This window comes from Athene noctua, chromosome 4 (genome assembly GCF_965140245.1).
Source record: "Athene noctua chromosome 4, bAthNoc1.hap1.1, whole genome shotgun sequence".
NCBI classification, from domain to species: Eukaryota; Metazoa; Chordata; class Aves; order Strigiformes; family Strigidae; genus Athene; species Athene noctua.
Window position 1 is genome coordinate 67,010,279 of NC_134040.1, and position 22,340 is coordinate 67,032,618.

The 22,340-nt window shown below is 39.1% G+C and overlaps 1 protein-coding gene across 4 annotated transcripts in view; it reads left to right on the forward strand.

Moving 5' to 3' along the window:
* TMEM131L (transmembrane 131 like) overlaps nucleotides 1-22,340 on the forward strand; it is an 82,170-nt gene that overhangs the window by 31,515 nt on the left and 28,315 nt on the right. For all 4 annotated transcript variants that reach the window (XM_074905648.1, XM_074905651.1, XM_074905650.1 and 1 more), the window contains exons 4-15: nucleotides 2,643-2,714; nucleotides 3,638-3,761; nucleotides 4,835-4,951; nucleotides 6,920-7,030; nucleotides 13,256-13,333; nucleotides 15,188-15,341; nucleotides 17,628-17,686; nucleotides 18,045-18,153; nucleotides 19,110-19,212; nucleotides 19,860-20,013; nucleotides 20,675-20,845; nucleotides 21,142-21,211. In XM_074905648.1, the coding sequence (XP_074761749.1) occupies nucleotides 2,643-2,714; nucleotides 3,638-3,761; nucleotides 4,835-4,951; nucleotides 6,920-7,030; nucleotides 13,256-13,333; nucleotides 15,188-15,341; nucleotides 17,628-17,686; nucleotides 18,045-18,153; nucleotides 19,110-19,212; nucleotides 19,860-20,013; nucleotides 20,675-20,845; nucleotides 21,142-21,211 (1,322 nt within the window). The remainder of the gene's footprint in view (nucleotides 1-2,642; nucleotides 2,715-3,637; nucleotides 3,762-4,834; nucleotides 4,952-6,919; nucleotides 7,031-13,255; nucleotides 13,334-15,187; nucleotides 15,342-17,627; nucleotides 17,687-18,044; nucleotides 18,154-19,109; nucleotides 19,213-19,859; nucleotides 20,014-20,674; nucleotides 20,846-21,141; nucleotides 21,212-22,340) is intronic.

Genomic DNA, 22,340 nt, shown 5'->3' on the forward strand with positions numbered 1-22,340 from the left:
AGAGATATGAATGTGTTGAATTGTGTTTGGAGCGTGGGGATGCAGAAGGGTGTTCTGCCAGCTTCCAGCTGGCTTTAAAAGACTTGTGGTAACACTGGAGAAGTACACTTCTAATGCAGATGGGCTGTCCCTTTCTGTAGTGGTGAGCTTTAAAATGCGTCCCGGTTGTTCAGGTGCAATGGGCAGAATGATCCCCTGCCTGTTCCAGCTATTCCAACTTGTCATCTTCTCCCTTGGGCAGGGGGGGAACCCCCAAGCAGTGGCAGATTTCCTTCCACTAGTCCTGTTATTGAATAAACTCAGGTCTCAAGTTATTTTTTGGCACTGCTTTTGGGGTGGCTGATAAGCAGTGCAGATGCCTTTGAGCTGGCCAGCAGGCAGGGTCATGAGCACAGCACTGTAGGAATGTGACTGTTGTGCTTTTGGAGCCGGACTGGGGCTTGGAGCAATTCAGCAGCTTTTGTGGGGTGCAGAGTAGAAGATGGATGTCTTGTAACCACGGTCCCGTTCCTGGTGCTGCTAGGGAGAGTGTGCACGGATGCTCTGAAGTTACATCCATGCTTGGGAGTCAGCTCAGAGCCTGCGGAGTTGGTTAGCTGAGGCTTAGCTTCAGCCCTCCCAGGTCCAGGCTGCCTTCACCAGAAAGAATGGGATGGCAGCCCTGCAATCCTGTGATTGCTGCTGCTCTCACAGGGCTTTTCCCATTTTCTGACTAGTAGAGTTAGCTGTAGTTGTTATCTGAACAGTAATACAGTGCGTTTTTAAGAACCAGTGCTACAGCATGGCCTTGTTCACCCAAATCAAATGAAATGCAGTCTCCTGCATCCACAGCTGCATTTGCACCCAGCGCCTTGGGTACCTATTGCAGAGAGCAAGGGTTGAGAGGTAAAGAGCTAATGCTGCTAGAGGTCCCCAGAAGAAAGATTCGTAAGTCTTGGAGAGCCACTGCCAGTTACACGAATTGGCACAGCGAGGGCACACAGCTTCTTGTCCTTCTCAGCAAAGGTTTTTCTGGTGTGAAAAGGTATTTCAAGCAGTACCTGTAAGATGCTAGAAACTTAAGCAGTTGGTAGGATTCAAGGTGATACTGTAGTGCATAAACCACTGGCTTCACTGTTACCTTGCTATGTATGTGTGTGCATATAAAAAAGCACCTGAGGACCCTTAAGAAATGTGCCTTCCCCCAAATGTCTAGGGCTTTCACTGTAGTAGTAATTGTAATTTGTGTGTGTTTACAGCAACAGTACTCAGACTTTCCTTCTGAGTACATCTCTGAGGCTGACTTTTGAAAGGGGAAGAAGGTGCCAATTGCTGTGGTGTTTCTAGTAATGGAGCAAGAGTTGTCTGGGGCAGAGATAAGGTGGTTGGAAGGAGGCTGTCATTCACCCAGACTTTGTAGTTCTACACCATCTGTTCTTTTGTTATTTTCTAGTATCTCCCTAGAAATGCGACCTGGATGTATTGCATTCCTCCTGCTACAGCAGCAAGGGAGTTTGCTCCCTTTTATGAGAAATATTTTCACAGAAGTTGTGGGTTTTCATAATAATAAACCTGATTTTTCCTGACTGGTAATAAATTATGATGTCTTTATTGGTTTGGAATATAACAACAGAGTTGTGTAGGTACTGTAATATACTAAAGGCATAATGTTACGGAACTACATTTTAAAATTGGGGACCAATTAACTGTACTACCACACATTATGCAAAACAGCTGGGTAACTAATGAGACCACAGTCCATCTCTCCTTTCTCAGACTCATCCTTGCTAGGATACTTATTAGCATCATCCAGTAAAGATGAAACTGGTTCTGGATATGTGACATGCAGACTGCAGACATTTAACAGTGTAGCACTGGGTACGTAGATGTAATGAACAAGTACTGGGTTTGTTTTTTACTGCTGTGGTTGTTGGGACTTGTGGAGGACATGTTTTAATTGAGAAGGTGGTGAAAATATCCTGGGATTTCTGTCTACGTTGTAGTGCATCAACTCATGTTGAAATAAGCTAAAAATGTGCTAGAACTGATGGGAACTTTATTGTGATTTTTCCTAGGGCAAAGGAAAGATGATGATGTGTGTGTTTCACATTATTTCTCACTCTCTTTTGCATATAATAAATGAGTTGGCTTTTGCATTAAAGCCACAGCGAGACAAACATTTCTTTTGATGTTGGCTTTTGCACAAGCTGCTGTTTACTCATCTACCTCTGCATCTGTCAGGTGTGCTCCTACTAGTGCTTGTGTGACTGTCGAATTGATGAGACTGGGGATCTGCTCTATGCTGACGTAATTTTAATTCCCCAGGACTCTCTTAGGTTGTTTTCCCTCTGTAGTTCACTGCCTAGTCCCATAAAGAGGTGTATCAGCATGACTGAGGGGATATGTCCAAGCCAGCATTGCCTCTAAAATGGGATACTTCTCAAACTGCACTTTCATTGGCATGAGCTTTCCAGCATGTGCTGTTGTATGGAAACCTTCTTAAAAGGTCTGTGTTATGGCAGCAAGAGGAATGGATGAAAGGATTTGGAAATAAAGTGTATTTAGAATATAAAGAGTCAGAGCCTGTAACATATCTTCCTTCCCTTCAGTGTGTAGCATCATGCCCTGTAAATATTGTTACTTCTTTTCCCTTTATTTTTCAGCTTCTCAGCAAAGATGCCTCCAAATGGGAAGGCCTTACATTTTCACCCATCAGTTCTGCATTTTGGAATGCAGTGAGTATTTTACATTTTTATTATTTTGACTAATAACAAAGCACAGAGAAGCAACTACACTGGGGCAACTACTTTGGGTAAAGAGTATTAGCTGAGATTGTGCTATCCTCTGAAAGAAAGAGAAATAGTAAGTAATTGCCACAGAGTTGGAACTGTGTTTCTTGCCTTGTAATACTTTCTGTAAAGTAAAATCAACATAGTTCTAGGAAGGAGGAAAAAGGAATAGGGAATCACACACATTCTGGGTACATTTCAGGTGATTCTGGATCGGTGTCAAATCAGTGCTTCATGCTGGTTGTTAATTTCTTGAAAAATTGCCTTCCTAGTGGAGGGGGAGCTTGTTGCTTCCTTTAACTTCTGAAAATTAATTCCAGAAAGTTCCAGGCAAAACATACTGGTAGAATACTTGAGATTTTATTTTTTTAGTTCTCCTCTAAGAAAACTTCAAAAATTATTGTTACTGATAGGCCAAAGGCTGATTGTCATTTAACTGAAAAGAAAGACAGTCCCCTTGTGAGTTAAAGGAATGTTTCACAGAACAAAATGTACAGAATGAATGTATAAGATGCTGGGGTTTAGGATGTATTAGCTAAAGGAAAAGCCTTAAGAGAATCGTTGCTTTAGCTGATAAAACAAGACTTTGTTTATTTAAACTTTTTTATTTTCAAAACTTTGTGCCTCATAAGAGCTGGGGTTTTTTTTAAACTCATGGTGACTGAAATGAGTTTTGGCTAAGCGCACCTCTCACATCTCAGTGTTACTTCTTTGTCTTTCTATACTGTTTTTCAAGGACTGATTACAACTAGGAAATTGTTGCATATCAACATGTTTTAGTGATTTGTGTTTGTTGCTTTTTTGTGCATTGCTTGTGCTTATAAAGTGAATAATTTCTTTCTCTTTCCCTCTCCCCCCCCCCCCTTTAGGTTACTGGGATTACCCAGAGCTAAAATGCTGCATGCCTACAACCCTAGTAGAGATAGAGAAGTTGTAGTGAATTCAGTGTTTACAGCTACTAGACAGTTTCATGTGTCTCCTGCTCATAGCCGGGTGAGTGTTGATGTACTTTTGGAAACTATGTAATGGCCAGGTGCCAAGCCTTCGTGCTTCCTTTGGCCTAAGCTTTTCATTCTGTGTTTTCTCTTCATGCTTTTTTGTAGGACCTCCAACTTTTTTTCTGTTTTGCTAGAATTTTTTTTTCTCACTTCTACTTGGACTGGTAAGGGAGAAGACATCCAAAACCTACAGTAGGAAATGTGTTTTACAGTAACAGAGAAAGAGAAGAATTTTTCCGTGTTAAAGAGGCTGCTTAAATCTCATTCTGCTCTATGCAGTATTATGCAGTAATCCACAGGCGTGTGGGTGTTTTACAACCTTGAATTTTCAGGCTTTTGAATAGTCTTGCATATTCCTCAACAAAAACCTGCAGTGAAATGTTTTATGCATTTTGTATTGCAATTATGAGCAAAACTGCCTTATAATCTGAGACCATTATTTTAACTCTGATTTTTTTTTTAAATGAGGTATAACAATATAACACAAGTTAAGAATGAATCGCTATGACTTCAGTTTGATGAAGCCCAGGTTTTATCCTCTGCTGATGTGCAAAGGGTTTTTATTTTGCTTTCATTTGACTTGTGTTTTTACTATGACTGAATGGGTATTACTGTGCAGACAGAAATGTCATTATTCTTTCAGTTAGACTTATTTCATTACTAAAGTTGTTGCCCAAGTTCAGCTTTGACTCATTTGACTATATATCACAGGGGATATTGATTCACTTTGGAATAGGTATCTATACGCGGGGCAGCATTTTTGTGCATGCAGAGGCTGTCGGTGCTGCATGATTAATTTCTTGTGCAAAAAGGAGTATTGACTGATAAGGCCCAAGCTAGTCAAGAAACTCCAGCCATAATTACGGCAAGTTGCTGTGTGGTCTCAGTTCTTCTCCATAGTAAGAGTTGAGAGTTGTGGACAGATGAAACTCCTCCGTTCTGAGGTTCTGCTTAGTGGGATCTACAGATGGGGGGTACATGTGGAAATGTCTGTTGGGCCATGTGACTGAATGGTGGGTGTTGTGATCACCAGCACCAAGCAAGCAAGCTTCTTTGTGGTCTCTGCAGGTAATTCCAGCGATGGGAAAAATTTCTTTCAGAGTACTCTTCCTGCCAACAGAAGAAGGCAGTATTGAAAGCTCCTTATTTATAAATACCTCATCTCATGGAGTACTTTCATATCAGGTAACTACTTTTATTTTTAGCTTGAGATTTGGATTTACTTGTGTTTAAAAAAGTGATTTTCATACATTTTGAACTTAGAGACTTTCAAAGTTCATTGAATTCCTGATACAAATCCGGCAGGGTAACGTTTACAATTCATCCCTTTTTACCAGATCTTGCTAGTCTCACGATCATATATATGGTTAAAATTACTACTGTTAGTGGCTACTTGTGGTAGTAAAACTAAGTGTATTTATATATGTATACTTAGAAGATCATGGTCCTGTCACTGCTAGTTGGTTTCATATAATACTGCAGTCTAGACTGCACTGTGCTGGAATGCATTTGTCATGAAAAGCCTACTTAGGAAATATTTTAGGTGGTTTTCAGCTACTCTGCAAGATTTTATGTAAACACATTCGGGGTGTAGCACAGGGTGAGAGGTTTAGGCCGTTAAAATGTGAAAGTCAGAGCAATGGTTGTGCATTAAAGCCATCTATTTCCTGATTAATTAGTGAATTCAAGCAAGTCTTAAACTTTTTTTATTTTTATAAGGGACATTATATACTCCAAATTACTTGCTTTTATTAATTTGTTAAAGAAAAATCTAATCCTGAATTCAGTGATTTAAAAACAATGCTAGCTTTAATCAACCATCCAGCTATTCCATTCCCACACTTTGATACTTCCTTAAACTGAAGCGTAGGTGAGTTCAGTTGAAATACCTGTTTTCTAATACGTGTGTTGCATTTATCTAGTATTTATTAGAGGTAGTACCACAGTTTGCAGGAATTTTTCATCAAGGATGAGGGAAGAGTGCATTATAGAGTGATTGACCTTTTCTTTTTGACTTCTCTCATCTCCTTGCGCTCACTCCTGACCCCCTGATTTATTGCCTGGTCAGCTCAGCCAGGGTTTTTTATGAACAAGTTGTGGGGAAGCAGTTGTCAGTGCTACCAAAAAATCAGTTTGTCTCCTGTTGGACTGCTGCTAAAATCAGTAATCAACTGGTTTTCATGGACAGTTTCACCAGCCACCTGAAACAGAGGAAGTAGCTGCCCATGATTTCAGCTTGCATTAGGTTTGAGTTTCAAAATCAGAATTAACTTGAGTGGTTGCTGCACAGTTACAGTGCTCTCGAGAGCCCAAAAACCTTGAAACATTTATGATATTTCTAATGCATTTATGCAAGAGTATGTACGGAAGATTCACCCAAATGGAGAAGAGGTACCATTATATTAAAACGTACTTTGTAAATGCCTCCATAAAAAAAAAGCATATTCCCTTTGATCTGATATTTTCTATCTGTACTCAGAGATCTTCAGTGAACATAGAATGAATTACATCATCCTCTTACTCAAACCATGGGTTTTTTCTATTTAAAAAAATAAATCTTTGCATACAAGTGAAAAACCCCAAGGCATTTTTTTCTTAACCTCTAAGGATTCCCCCCTCATTATCTTGCATCTCATTGTCATAAACTAATCTTGATCAAGAGGAATATGAATGCAGTAAAAACATTCAACTTGCAAATCTTACAGTGCTCTGAAAACTGCAGACTTCAAAAAAAATTGTCAACAATTACTCAAATTTTAAGGCAAAATCGTTACATTCAGTATGCAGTTTCACTAGTAATGACGTTTTTCCAAAAATTACGGCACTGCCAAATGGTGATATGTGTATTGTAATTGTCTGAAGAATAATAAGAGAGTTTAGATACTTTCTGTTTGAGATAATCTGATGCTGTGCTGTGAGTACTTTGTTTTGTTTTTGTAGTAGTGACTGATTGAGTGAAGATGCTGAAGTACCATGTATGTGTATAGTTACTTTCCACACTGGAACTTTATAAATTGTCTTTTAAAAGAATCTAATGTGAAAAACCAATCTGTGTCTTGGGAAGATTGTTATTATTAGCAAAAGAGTTTTGTATGTTACTGTGATAACCAAAATACTAGATGTGGATGCAATGACCTTATTTTTTAACACCAGGTTTTTGGAATGGGAACTCTGATGCCTTCTCCAGAAGAACCTAGAGTGCAGCTAGCAAATGCCTACTTACTGCTTCCACACATTCAAAACATCCGGGCGTCACACACACTGGTACAGTACACATTTCAAATGGAGATTAAACATAAATCTTAGATGTAAGATGTCCTCAGGTTGTTGCCATGCAAGGAACGTTAACAAAAAGTCCAAGTACCTGTGACTGCAGGAGAGAGAACTCAAGATACAGGGCTGCTGTGATGAGCTGGTATTCTGGTTTTATGAGACAGTCTTTGGCATTTAAACTATTCCCACTTGTTCTTGTTCATGCTCCTGTGGTGTGTGTCTTCTCAGTTGTGCCAAGAAAACTGTTTGTGAGGCTCTGCTCTGAACTAAACCATAGAACTGATCTGTCTTAAAAAAAAACCCAACAAACCCAAAAGCCAGAAAAAAACCCCAAAACCAGACTTTGTTCTATGAAGTTGGGATGGGGGCTGTTTTGGTTTGTTCTGTTTGTTACTTCAGACTTGCTTTCCATGCCGCTTCACACTACGGCTGCAACAACAGTGTGCCCCTGTTAGAAAGCCTGGCACGCTGTGTGGATGAGAACAAGAGCCGGGAGTCAGGCCTGAGTATCCCCTCCTGCCTGTACTGCTGCTGAGGATAGCAGCTTTGCTTACCTCGACTAAACCAGGGAGCTGTGGAGAATACAGCAAAGTGGATTTATGAGGCATAACTATTTCAGATGAAGAAAGCTTTAACGATTTCTGTGATTTGGTTGCAGTTGCAGGTATTTTCATAGTCTTCCAGGTTATACACAACCTTTCAAGTGAATAATTGGAAAAATTGATCTTTCAAATTTCCTTTTGTATTGTACACAGATACAGTTTTTCCAAAAGCATATTTAGAATATCTTGACATGTAACAGAATTTAATCTTTTACCTAAATGTAAGGTGGATTGATTGCCTTCATATCTTCTTCTGTTTTACCTGAGAAAAATTCTCAGTTTAGATCAGATTTTTCAGTCTTCTACATATGTATTAGGTCAATCTTACCTCTACCTGGAGATAATGCATAATTTCCTTCTCTTCCTTTCTTTTCCTCTGTACCAGTCTCTTTCCTGTAATTACACAGGTGTGCTTGCTTGTGGTCATATCCAGACAGAGTCTTGCAAAGTAACCAAAAATCTTCAGGTTTTGTAATCTGGAGTGCTAGGAGTAGAACTGAGAAGGGCTTTTTGAATGCTGTTTATGACCTATCTCTCTACATCTTCACATCTAGCTCAGTGGGTTGTTGTCAGGTACTGTCTGAAGTTTGGACTCTGCTGCTTTGCAGTTCTGTCTGAATTCCTGAGTAGAGAATTTTTGGGGAGCATTTGACATTTTCCTTACTGTATAGCGAGGAACATTTTCTGGTGCTTTATGTCTCTAGAGTACAAGCTTGAGGTCATGTTTGGCAAGTGCAGCATGGTACCACCTGGCACCAGTTTTGTTGCAAGACATGAGTTGTGAGAGAGTGTTGACTCAGTTCTCCTAGCTGTGGGTGTAATTTTCCTGTGCTGGGCTATAATTGTGGAATTACTCTTCCATTCACTGAATGTTAGTGGTTTCAACAGAAATGCTACAGCAGTGGGACAGGCTTCTCAGCTGTTGAAGGTGGTAGACAAGATCTAAATACTGAAGAGGAGCTTATGGCTCGAATTTGCGTTCCTTTTAGAAAAATGTTGCTTGACAGATAGCTGTCCTCTCCAGAAGTGCCTTTTTCAATTCACCATACTAATATTCTGATCTAGATCCCATAAGAATTGGTATTGCTCTTTGTCCAGTTTATATTTTAGGCTCAGAAGCAGTGTAAGGAAGAGAGGTCTATGAGGTTTGAGTGAGTGACTGCACATGTGTGAAGTTAAAGATAATAACTATTAAAAATACAGTGGATATTTGTAGTGAAAAAGTGTTTAAAACAAACCTGTGCACATTTGCTTTCCCCTGTTTAACTGAAGTAAAATACCAGTGTAAGTTCAGGATAGTTAAGCCTCATTTACATATCCTTTGTCATCTTGGGATGAATGAGTTGTAACCTTGGGCAACAATGTCTAATTTGATACACTAAAGGTATCCTTACCTCTGAAGTCTACTGATAGTGCTTGGAAACGTGTGAGAAAGCTTACCAAATGCTGCATGGTGTGTGTCTAGTTTTTGCCTCTTGTCTCTTGTTTTAAAGGTGGTTGTGTTTAAGCTGTTTGGTAATACTGCCATCCTTGATCATCAAGGCCAGAAAGATAATGTCATTTAGTCCCTTCATATGCTTGGTAAAAGGGCTTCTTGGAGCTGCTGGAGTCGTTGTTGCCGTAACTCCAATAACTGGTTTCTACTCATTTGATGGTTGGAAACCTACACTTGATTTCCAATCTGAATTGGTCTGGCCAGTTTATATTTGTTTGTTAAGATACACATTTAGTTTAACTACTCTTGCTTCTGATGCTTATACCTAGAAGCATTTGTTGGTGGCATCACAACTTCCAGCTTTTGCTTTGTCAAGCTGAATGGTCCATGCTCTGTAGTATCTTCTTCAGTGATGTGCTGTCCATTTCTTAATCAAACTGAAAACCCCTTTCTGCAGCTTCTCCAATCTGTAAAAATTTCTTTTGAAGGTGAATGTCCAGAACTGTATGTAGGGATATGGATGAAATTTTTCCTCTACAGAGTATTTATGTTGGAAATATCTATAATCCCCAGGGATATATCATGAAAGTTTACTTCTGCAGTAGTATTTCCATTGGAAATAAAGTATGTGACAGGTTTGTGTTTCCATATTTTGTGGAAAATGAACTTCCATTGATTTTGTGGGTTGTTCTCATCTTTTAATAGGCAAGAGTATGCAAGTCTTTCTTTTTTCTCCATCATTCCCCCAAGTGATTTTTAGCAGAAACTCTTGTGATTAATAAGAAAAGAAAAAGACAAAGTTGCCTTTTTTACTGTTGAATTTTGCCCTCTTTCTGTTACTTTTAAAAAAGTTTCAGCTTTTGAAGGGTTCAGGATCGGCATGCTCTGGCTGTGTTCCTGGATCCCGGGATTTCTGGAGTCCTGGGTCACTTGTCAGGAGGAAAGAAGAGCTGTGTCCAACACTCTGAATTCATAGTATGTTCATGTGGCCATTCAGCAGTGGCTAGTTACAAACTAAGCCGTAAGAGATGGTGGAGCCCATGTAGGTCATCTTTGTTTATCCAACTTTTGGATACTTTTTGCTCCAGTTGCCTGGTTTTTGGCATTGGGTCGTATTTGGGTGGCACTGACAGGGCAGCTATATCACTGCCTCGTGTTGAAAATGCTGTACAAACACACTGGAAATGTCAGTGGAAGAATGACCTGCAGAATAGGATGTCTTATCGTAGGAGACACAGGCATCGCTTTGCTGACTTCTCAGAGGAGTTCAGAATTTATGAACCAATGACATGGGAAATACTGCAAGTACTGTCAGACACCAGACTCCTTAAGCTGTTTTGTGCCAGTGAACAGAGGATCAGAGAAGCAAATGTATGCAAGCATGGTGCTTGGGTGTGGAGAAGGAAGGTAGTAGAACAGTAGTTGTCTTGGTGGTCATCCTGGTCATAAATGCCTGCAAAAAACTGATGAAACTCTGCTGAATCATTATTACAGAGACAGCTCATTAACACCATTCAGAATGGAAATAGTTCTTCAGGGCCAGGGATTGTCTAGGACAGAAACTTTGAAGTATCAGCCTGCAGAAAGAAGGGTAGTCTTTTTCAATGTTTGTTCTTTTTTAATTACACTGTAACCAAACTCCAGGAAGTGGTTTGAAATCTGCAGTCTTGATAATGATGCAAGAATACCTCAGTGAAAATCTTATATAGAGCCATGTCTGATTGACAGGGCACCTAAGGCAGAATAAGGAATTGTTTGCCTAAAAGTGGCCTTGGGTCTGTGGTTCCTTGGTGGCTCATGATCTGGCCTGTGCCAGCCTTCCCATTGATGCTCTGTCTCTCTTCTGATGGGTTAATTATTTTCTAAGTAATTTCCTTCTGTACTGTCCTCAGTGAGAAACCTAGACCTTCACCAAGAGAGCAGGGCTCCTTGCAGATCAGATGGTTTTTAGATTTTTGTTGAGAGAGGCTTCTGTTTCTTTAAAATTTAAATGTAAGAATTTACCAGAACTGGAAGAATTTAATTCCTGTGGCTTCTATCAGACTTCTCTATTCAGTTCATACAGGATTTGTGGGTACTGAGTGTGTGTGTATGTGCTAGTATGTATGTATGTATACCTAATACAAAAGAGGCACCAGGTAATGAAGTGGCAGTGGTTGTACTGCTTTGCAGCACTTTTTCTAACTTTTCCCCCTTGTGCCATGCCTCTCCTCTTCAGTTCGCCTCTGATGCAGACATACGCTGCATAACTTAGCCTCTCTGCTCTGCATCACACGCAGTGATAAGTACAGTACTTGCATTGCTGGGACATGGGGACATAGTCCTCAGTCTTGTAAATTCTGTTTATGACAGTGGTTTCTTCTCAGACACTTTATCTTCTCTTTATGGTTAACACAGCCATCCTAAAAGTGCTGTAAGGTAGTGGGCATGACAGTTATGCGTCTATTGCCTGCCGTAGAGAAAGGAAAACCCTTTTCCTTTTCTGCAGATAGCTTCACAAAGAGAAAAAAAAATTGCCATAGGAAACAGATGAATATCAAATACACCCCAGTAACACTTTTTTTCCCCTCTGTGCATGTTACATTAGCAGCTTTAATTTTAAGGTGATACCAGTTTTCAGTGTAGATCTATGACGTGTCAAGAAATAAAAAAAAAAGGTTGCAAAAATATGATTTAGCTTTTTTAGGGGTGTGGGGTCTTAAACTAATTTAAACTACAGTAGCATTGAATAAGGGCTAACAACTTCTTATTTAGGACCATGAAAGTGGTAGTGTTCTCTCAAGAACCACTAAGCATCAAGGTTTATCTGACCAGAAAAATTACTTGAAAGTTGCTCTTTATGCTCTTAGTGCCTCAGTGAAACTCCACTAGCAGTTATGACCGTGAGATGTTAGTAAGTGCTGCATATTTTGGAATCAAATGCGGTTTTTCCCTGCTCTCAAAATCTGATGAGGACAAAAGCCTTTGTTAAAATGAAGGGGGGTGGCAAGGGTTCTTGTCCCCCAGAGAGCTGCGCTGGGGACAGGGTTTGGGTCGCTGTTAACCACCTTTGCAGAGGTTACATCGCCCTCTTGTGTGAAGCCTCAGTCATTTTTTAATGAAATTCAGTTGAATCGGGAACACAGAATATGTGTTGGCTTCCTTTTGGCTGTGTTTTTATAAAATTGGACCCCATGAAATGCCGTGCTTGTGGTAAATCTACTCTCTGTTCAGATACACCCATCCCCCTTCTGTCTGTCCCAGGGAGATATGAAATAGGGTGTTGGATACTTTAAAAAGTTTTCTTCACAGTTTCACTTTTCAGCATCAAAATTATTTAAATTCTTTAAAGTCAGTTGCATCAGCACGTTCAGAAACTTGAACCTGTAGATACCCCACTCACATGTTTGGTTCAGTGTCACAGGAGAAACTGAGGGGGAGTGTTCCACATCAGTCTCAAAATCACCAGATAATTTGCTGTAATAAGACACTGATAGAGTGACAGGTCTGTCATTCTGATTTTTTATTTTTTTTTTTAATTTTTAATTTAGAATCAAAATATACTGGCTGAGCGGTTTGTGCAAGTAATTTGGTAGTCAAGATTTCCAGATAGCTTTCATGAACTATGCTTGGCTTTGTCAGCGCTGTTACCAACTTAGATTTATGAGTGCTTTACAAGCTGGCACAATCAGTGTCATCTTTTCTTTTGTTTTCCCTTTCCAATCAATAAAAACATGAAACAAGTATTTTCTGTCTGTCCATTTTGGCATGAAGCCATGTCCAAGAAGCATTATGTTCTTGGCCTGGCAACTGTATCTCAGTATGCAATCAGCAAAGAAAATATACAGAAAACGAGGAAAGAAGCTTTTACAAAAAAGACTCTATTGAATACAGTTTATTAACATAGGAAAGTTTACAAGTGTTGCTCATGTTGATGCTATATAAATATTTAATAATCATATATAATAATAGTTTGATAAGTAAGCAGATGTTGTTGGAGTTCCTGAGAAATGGAGATTGATTGCTGGCCTACTGTACAGAGTAATTGTATTTATTTTAAAAAGTTTCCTTACATTGCTGTCATGCATATGCAGAAACAGTCCTATTATCTTTATAAATTGCGGTCTGTGAATCAGATTTATATGATAACATCTTTTGAAGCAATGTGCTTGATGTTTTCTTCACTTTTCTGTCTTACAGGCAGAAACTACGAATGCCAGTCTCTTACTTGTTCACCTTGAATGCAGTTTACCTAAGGATGTATATCAGCAAGCTAAGGTATGTTTTATTGTAATTTTACATCTATTTAAGTCTTCTTATTTTAATCAAAGTTTAGAGGGACACCTTCCCGAGCTCTAGAAGTTTTAGCAACAATGCAATTTCCAATATATCAGTTTAGATGGGAATTGTGCTTTTAGCTATGCTTTTATAAAACCATACCCTGTGGTATAAATTAAATGTCACACACATCACACTACAACCTTTAAGAGAAGGGGAGATGGTAAGAAGACACCTAACTCCACAGAAAACCCAAAACCAACCCAACAGACTAAGCATTTTATTGTGTAGGTGTTGTATTGTTTACATGGAGTACAAAAGTGTTTAGATTCCTGAAGTTTTCTTTCTCCAGAAATGTTTCAGCAGTTTCTAGTTCACGCTGACAAGAGATCAGAGAGCTGAGAGGCTGAAGTCTGAGCTGTCTGGGCCCTGTGGAGGCTTTGAAGGTGGCCTTGTCATTGGGCAGAGCTGAGGAGAGGCAAGCTTGTTAGCAGAAAAGCCCTGTCCAAAAGCTCTGAGTGTTCAGGACAGTAGTCTCCTCCTTGTGGGGAGTGCTATCCAAATCTCTTGTTCCCCTCTTTTCTCAAACGTCCTTACACAGTAAATGGGTGTTGGTTCACAGTGACCATAGTACTCAATAGGGTATTTTGTTGCTTGAGATATATAGACCTGCTCTGTGGTCTGCAGCACCTTTCTTTCATCAAGTGTGACAAGGCCCAGACTCCATAGCTGGTTTTCTGTACAGTGATCCTGTGCTGTTTTACTCCCATGCCTGATTCTTTAATGGCATTGGTGAGTAAGGCTGGGCTTGAGATGCACCTGAACTTTTTGGATTGCACATAGTGCAGCTGCCCGCTCTTTGATGTGAGCTTCCCAAGGGCGCACCATCCCAGGGCTCCAGTCTCCACAGCGGCCTCCTCTCCTGCTCCTGGCTGCCATTTCAAGTGCTGAGGGTTTCTTTGATGCTGTGTGAGTGGTGAACTGACATCCCATTCCCAGAGGTGCTTTCCCACTCCCACTGTACCTCCTTGCTGCACTTTGGATTCACTGCCACTTCACGAGAGCACTTCACATTGCCAGGGGTGGAGGTTTTCTCCTCCTGAGCAAATCAGCCCTCTCAGTAGGGCATCGGAGCCAGAGTTTAGCGACCTTCATGGTGTGACACAGGACAAATTTATGTTACTCACTGTTGATTGTCTAGCTTTGTTTTGCTTTGTTGGCTTTAATTTTTTGCAAAATGGTGTCTGTGTCTTTGTAGTTGCTGAGACTCAGCTGTCTTAATAGCAGCCACTACTTAGAGAAGGAAGTAAGATCCTATTTGTATTTATCTGAAGTATTCCAGCCAGACAACAGTGTTTTCTATTAAGAATTGTACATGTATGTTTGTTTTTTTAAAATTACTTCAGTGAGAAATGGAGACAAAAAACACAGGATTTGGAAAAATTAACTATAAACAGACCAGTGAACATGAACTGTCTTCCTACCATTAAGACACATGCATCAGTCTGTTTATGGCACATTTTTTGAAGGCAGAGGATTTAACAAAGGAAACTGTTTTGCAGTCCCTGAGGTGAGACTGACTAAGACAGTTTATAAATTTGCATTCTTTCAAGGTTCAGTGTCCTTTTTAGTTGTTTTTCGTCTTTGTTTTTGCTGTGCTGTCTGTACCTGCACTGTCTTTGGTTTCTGCTGAGATTTTAGCAGAGGTCCTAATTACTCCTGTTTTGCCAGCACTTTGGTGCTGAAAACCTTGTCTGTTAGATAATATCTTTGATTAACTTTTCAATTCTGTAATGAATTGTTTCCATTCCCTCCCCCACCACACACACACCATATTCCCTTGTCTCGCTCCAGAGTTGCTGTTTTATGTCCGATGACCCAATGCTGCTAGAAATGAGCTTAATGGTAAGAATGGAAAATGCCCAACAAGATTTTGTGGAGCACAGACAATACTTACTGGAGAATCTTTTTGTAGTTTATGTAGCAATGGAAAAAACGAAGACCTCAGGTAAGTCCTAAATATGACTGTTAATTGTAATAGAACTTTATTTTATGTATAAGTGGTAATTTGATGTGCTAAATTGAATCAAATTCAGTGACAGGTAGATTTTGCAAGTCAGGGAAAACAAATTGGGTTTAGTTAAACACAGCTTAACATCCACTTTGCTCAGGGCAGAGTTACTATTAGTGCAGTCCTCTTTATAAAGGTTAATGATTGTAAAGTTGTGAACTACATCTCTTTCATTCTGTAGTCCTCCATACTCATGCATCTGCTTAAACAATATGGAAAGATGTCATGGTCCATCAATTTCTACAACTCCATTTCTGGTTTCTCATTAATTAAATTAACCATAATAGGACTGTGAAGGCAGAATGGTTTGTACGGTACTAGGGATAGTGGGCATTGTGGAAAGTAGGGTAGTGAAGTAATACAGATGTGCACATCATTTGTTCTTGTAAGATAGAATTCCACACAGGCAAAACAATCAACTACTTGCAGCTCCTTTATGCTATATTTATTGGGTGAACAAATCCTCTAAATCTGGAGGATTTTAAATTATTTATAGAACTTTGCAGTCTGTTTGGAAAGCTTTTTAAAGACATTTCTCCTAGTTCTAATTTCTGATTGAAGAAGAAGGAACTGCTTAAGAATCCAGATTAAAATCATATTTTTTAACACACTAGTAAAAAAAACCCCACAAGTCTTATTTGACTTTTGAGAAGTTCCGTTCAGGACCTAGTCACAGAATAGTATGTGCTGTCCTGCCCGTACCTGTTCTGTGATGTGACATTGACGCTGAGCTGAAACTGAAATACCCACTGTAAACCTAGTTTCTGGGCTGGTGGGATGCCAGTGCTTTGTTACACTGAGTTGTGAATGAATGTTTATTCTCATGCTGGTAGAGAATTTTTCACATCTGTCACGTCAAGGGTGCTCACTGTTAACAGTGCTTAAATGATGCTTAAAGTATTACAGAAGTATGCTTTTAAGGCTATTTTCTATTAAATATAATGCAATTCTAAGTCGTCACTGTGTTAGAGGTTGGTCATATAAGCCCATCAGACTTGCTGTCAGTGGGAAGTTCCATGTCTTGCTCCATCAGTACTGGTGGTGACTTTACCATATTGAACAGCAATGCTTGCTTACCTTCCATTTGTATAATTAAATGAGGCATGTGGTCTTAAGGGAAAGATCTAACAAAAGGGAATATGGTGCTGTGTTAGTCTCAGTGTACAGCACATGTGTTAGCTCCTAGAGTAGGACAGCAGGTAGGCAAGGTCTGCACAGGGGAACTAGCCAGCTTGGAAGGTTCAAGATGTGTATGTGCTTTAAACAGCTGTGGGTATGTGGAACATCTGCTCACTCAGAACCAACATTCTGAACTGTCTTTTGGAAGCTGGCACCTGTAGGCTTGCTTTCAAGGCTGAGTAAAGCACACTCATTATTAGAAATTGTGCCTGGTGAATTGGGAGAGTATCCTTTTATGTCAGCCTATATCTTCTGATACAATTCAAGTATAAGCAAGGTCAGAAACTCAGGTCATCTTCCTTCATGGAAGTGTGATGACCACCCTGGTATAATAGTCATCTCTTGTTCTATCCTTCTACTCTTCTTTTGGTCCTTCGCATCTTTGTAGTGTCCTGTGGATGGGAACGTAGCTTTGCCAGTGATGAAGGGTTGTTACCCAGTATAGCTGTACCACCTTATCAGCAGGTGAAAGCTGAGTTATACCCATCTCCTGTTGCTCTAGTCAACAGGTTACTACCAGGTGATAGGACTGTTCCTGTTTTAAGCCCAAGAGGTGTTAAGCACCAATCCAGCTTTGCCTTGTCTCCTGAGAATGTTTGCTGTGGAGAGCACGTGACCCAATCTTAAATAGTGGTGTGTGTAGACAGAACAGTTTTTAACGGACTTTCTTGTGCTATTGGAAAGTTGGCCCTTAGAAAGTTACAGCAGCATTAACCATCCTTCTTTCCTTCAGCTTTGCCTTTGGTCTCCCTGCTTGTAGGAAAGGGAGGAGTTGTGCTCCATCTTGGATTTAGGAAATAGTGAAGGAAGATTCCCTGTTGATGCTTGCCTTCATGTTTGAGGCCAAAAATCTTATGGAGGGGATTTTTACTCCTTTATGAAACAATTACCAACGCAAAGTGTGAATAGTTCCTCCTTTTTACAAGGGTAGCTGCCACACAAAGATTTTTAAATTTAAACCGGGACTGCTTCTCATGATTATCTGACAAAGCAGAGTGCTTCCATCCTTGGTGAACTTACCTCAGTGTTCCTTCTTTTGGACAGGTGATTCCTCAGTAGATGTGTACGTCATGCATTCTGGGAACAGCCTTGTGCATATACAGGTAATCATGGGCTTCAGAAAGTCATATTTTAGGGATTTTAATTTGATTGGGGAATTAATTAGCCCACTGGCTTACTCTCCAATAGCAGATTGATTTTGCTGGTAGCAGATGTCACACTTGTATATTTTTAAAATAATGCCCATAGATCTTTTAGATGACAAGTTGTAGTTCAGTGATGGATTTCTTTTTTTTAAGACATGAGCTGTTAACTTGAGTAACAATCCATTAGTTGATTTAGAAGATGAGAAAAAATTGTAGATATTAGCTTGCAAATTTGACAAGAAGATACACTAATACAGGAACTACAATAATAATGGTAGTACTGCTACAAAGATCTTTGTATCTTGTCTTCATGCAGGAAATACGTCAGTTGTCGCAGAAAGACACATCACCTCTGGAGTTTGAGCCAGTACTACTATCTTCATCATCTGCTAACTTTACAAAAGTTGCTTCTATTTCTTGTAAAGGTACAGGATAAGTATACTTACAGATAATATGATTAAACAGGATTTGGAAGCTTTTTTCAGCAGATGGAGACCTTGAAAGATTTCAAAATCAACTTGTCTGGACTTCCTTGAGAAGAAGGATGAATTCTTTCTGCTAAATTGTTTCCACTATTTTTGTGTATATATGCTGCTTCTTACGCCAGTCGAAGGCTCTAAGCTATACATATTTCAAAAAAGGGAAGAAAACATTTACTAAAATGTTAGCTGATTTTACAGTAAGCATAATTATTGAATATGCTTTTTCAACATACTTTTATAATTTGTGGTTATTTTTCTGTTTCCAATATGTTTTCTAAAAGGCTATTGTGCTTGGGTGGTCATTTTCTATGACATTTCTTGGCAGAATCATTGAAGAGGCTTGCTGGAGACCAGGCATGTTTGTGGAAGAGCAAAGATTAACATTTAAGCATTCCTGCCTCCAGCCTATTTCCTATTCTGACCACTAGACTGCAGTGCATAGACTTTAAACATTTATGAAACAGGCTGCTTTCATAATGACATTGGGACTTGTTTTTCCTAGGAAAAAAAAAAAAAAGGCAGATGGGAAGAAAGAAGGGACTGTGTTAAGTGATTCTTTTTTTCAGAACAGTTTTTCATTTATTAAAAGGAGGCAGGGTGCACTGATAAGGAAGAATGCTGTGCCAGTGACATGTGGTTAAAAGTGGTCAGGTTGCTCTTTGCAGCCTTGCTGTGTGTGTGTTTTTTGAAAGTCTGTGGCATTCACATGTTCTTCTTCAAGCAGTTTAGAACCTCTGAAAATTATAACATAAGCAATTAGATGCTTTGCTCACCTGTGAGTATTGGACTAGCAAATGTTCCTCTTTGTAGTGTTCTTCCAAGTCCTCACATGAAAACCATTGTATATGTGCTTTGTTCTGGCTGATGTTGTATTCTTCTCTGTCTGTTCTTTGCCCCAGCTGCATCCTCTGACCATGAAAGTCCTTATGCTGACAAGAAGAATGATCTGTTGGAAGGCACTACAACACTAAAAGCCTGTCTTTCCTGTCCTGTGATGGAAGGGTAGGTTGACAGTGGATTTTTGTTTGTTAACGTTCACTGATATTGTAAGAAGAATATTGTACCCTGCTTTAAGAGGTGAGGTTAACTTGCTTTGTCATGGAACAATTCCAAGGACAGTGAAGACGCTTCTTTCTATTGCTGCTGTGTCATTTGCCAAAACAGACAGGTGACTTTTCAAGCAATAGTTCTGTGTTTTGTCCAGGAAGACTTTCAGGAGCCAGGAAAAAGATAAGCCTTAGAACTGATATCATATAAATGTTGCTTAGAGTCTGTGATAAAATTTCTACCATCCTTGTTATTCCAATGCAGAAACGGGATAGTTACAGAAAAAATGTGAAGTCTTTTCTTCAATCTTCTTTTGCCAGTTTCATCCAAACTACCATATCACAAAGCAGTAGGCAATGTTGTACTATAGCATAGCAAGAGGATAGAGTGCTTACCTGCCTACCTCTTTTACATTGTTCTTGTCAATTTTTACTCTGATGTTACATGTAAGTATTCCAAAGGAAATAATTCTGTTCTTTCTCCTTTAAAACCTTAGAAAGCCTCATTATGCAAGAATTACTGCAGTTCACTTGTGTGGACTGCTTATGTGTGCTCAAGAATAATTTCAGATGTATTTCTTTTTCTTCTGTGTTTACTTGCAGGTATTTTGATGTAGATCCTTCTGCAGCATTGTTTCATATAGAACGACATCATAATACTTCAGGATTTTGGTCCATATGGTTTACAAACAATTTTGACTTCAGCATTGAACTGAATGAAGTCTTCATAGCCAGAGAAACAAAGAACATTTTAAAGGTAAGTTTTTTTTTCTGCTTCATACAATGTTTTGCCTTTAATTTAAGGATATGATCCTTTGACATACAAATTAGATTCTTTGAAGAACTCGGGTGTTCTCAGAGCTGGTTGAAATCAGTTAAAAATAAAAAAGGTATATGTATGTCTGTAACTCTTAGGTCCTGAAGAGATTACTTACTCAACAGGCATTATTTCACTGTCCAACTTGTTTTGGTATTGTTTTATTAGCAACTGCTCTTTCATTTGAGTTGCAGCTACAGATGCATCAAATTACAGACCATTGCTCTGTTCTCAGAATTGTTGCAGTGTCTGTGCTCTATAGGATTCAGTGTTTCTTCATAGACTGTAATAGAAGTCTTTAGTACATATATGAGCTTTGAAGTTTAGAAGGCAAAGCCAATAATTTACTTGTGCAATTGCTTGATTCAAAGCAGACAAATCTGGTTTATGAATAAGCGCATGATGCAAGCATCTAGTTGGCTCTTCATATATTTAGATAGGAGATTTACATATGTGCATTCTATGGATCAGTTGTGGGCACATATGTGTGTGTAATAACAGCAAAAACACAGAGGAAGAGAAAGTTTACATTCTTCAAGGTACCACTTGCACCAGAAATACTGTACAAATTTTAATTCAGTTGCCATTTGATTCTTTCTAGATTCTGAACTTTGCTGAACCTTTGACTCTACCTCCAGGCTGCTGGAATGTCTTTTCATTGAAGCTCAGTGTGAAAGACACTGTAACAAATGTGCTTTCTAGTATTTGTTTGGCCACAAATGTTGGAGTAATGTTTGAAATACCTCTGCAGATATACTCAACTGTGTCCAAGGTATTGTATTCAGCTGTATTGAATGATCATTATGTGCTGCAAACCAAACTGCAGCAGCCTCTTTCTTAGGCCAGAAACCTGTCCCTTAGTCCTGAAAGAAAAGCTCAGTACCAGACCACTCTGTGAAACCATTCTGTAGCTTGAGAAGCCCCCCAGATTTACAGCAATGGACTTATAGTTCTCTAGGCAACCTTAATTCTCCTCTTTGCTTCATCCAAATTAAGTGCTGAGAAACTGGAATTTGTCCTGTTGTTTTGTCATATGGTCAGTTGTAGTTTTTTGTTTTGTTTTTCCAGCAGGGAGATGTTCATTTTGAAGTGATGGCCCACTGTGACACTCATTCTTACTTGGGAAGGTCTGATTCAGGTAGGCTCATCTTAGTTTTTTTTAGGCATCTGATGATAGTTATATTGTAGAAAATCCATTTTATGTAGCAGGACTTGTAATGTGAATATTAAACTTCTTCATACAAGTACCTAGTTTTATGTCTTTTCAAAACATCCACTTTTGTGGAGTGTATAAATGGCTTTGAGTAACGTGTACTGAATATACTGTGCAGTATTTCAGATCTCTAATTCCATAGCATGTGCTAAGTTACTGTTCTGTCTTGAAACATTTGTTTTGACTTAAATATTAAGACTCTCTTATACAAGTCCTCATTGGTGGTGTTGTGCTTCTTGCTTTCTTCGTATGCATGGTCTCTGGAGATGTTGAAGTAGAATGATAAATCTGTCAACTAGCTCGAAGTGGTTAGAAAATACACATAATCTGACTCCAGACTCTGGGAAGTCTTAGATGAAAGTCAAAAAAGAAACATTGACCAATATCCTGCCTTTAACCAGAGTTAAATTTAAAGGCCTTGTTTTCATCTGTTTCTCACAGCAGTAATTTCATAGATTGCTGCAGAAGACCATTTATCAGGCTTATAAAACAGCATCTTTAACACTGTATCATGTGAAACAGAAAGAAGGGATCTCATGGAACTGAGGAATCTGTCTCCAGATACTGTAATGCTGGGAGCTGTTTTAAGTACCTGGCTGGCATTTACCAAAATACAGTGTTAGGTATTACATGGACATGACGCTGACCGAAGAATGTTAAATCTGATGAAAGCTGTGTCAGAATAGTGGGGTTTTTTAAGCTCTGCTCAGTAAAGAATTTCCATAGGCAGCTGGGTACCACAGGCTTTAAATATTTGAGTGTTCTCTTGAATGTGTTTTCAAGATGATGCTTTGCTAAAATGAATTTTCATATGAGGATATGAAGAAGGCAATAGTAGTTAGTCAAATGCAGAAAGGAGTTTGGAGGTGACATATGGAAACATGTGGCTTGAAGAATTTCTGATACATATGCACACTAGGTACATATCTTAGAAGCAAGTATTTGTTGTTTGGTTTGGGTTTTTTTTAAATCTGTATAAAGGATTATTGCTGATACAAGTGAGTCCTTGTTGCTTACTCTTTTTCCATTCTAATAATACATGTGATCAGATCTT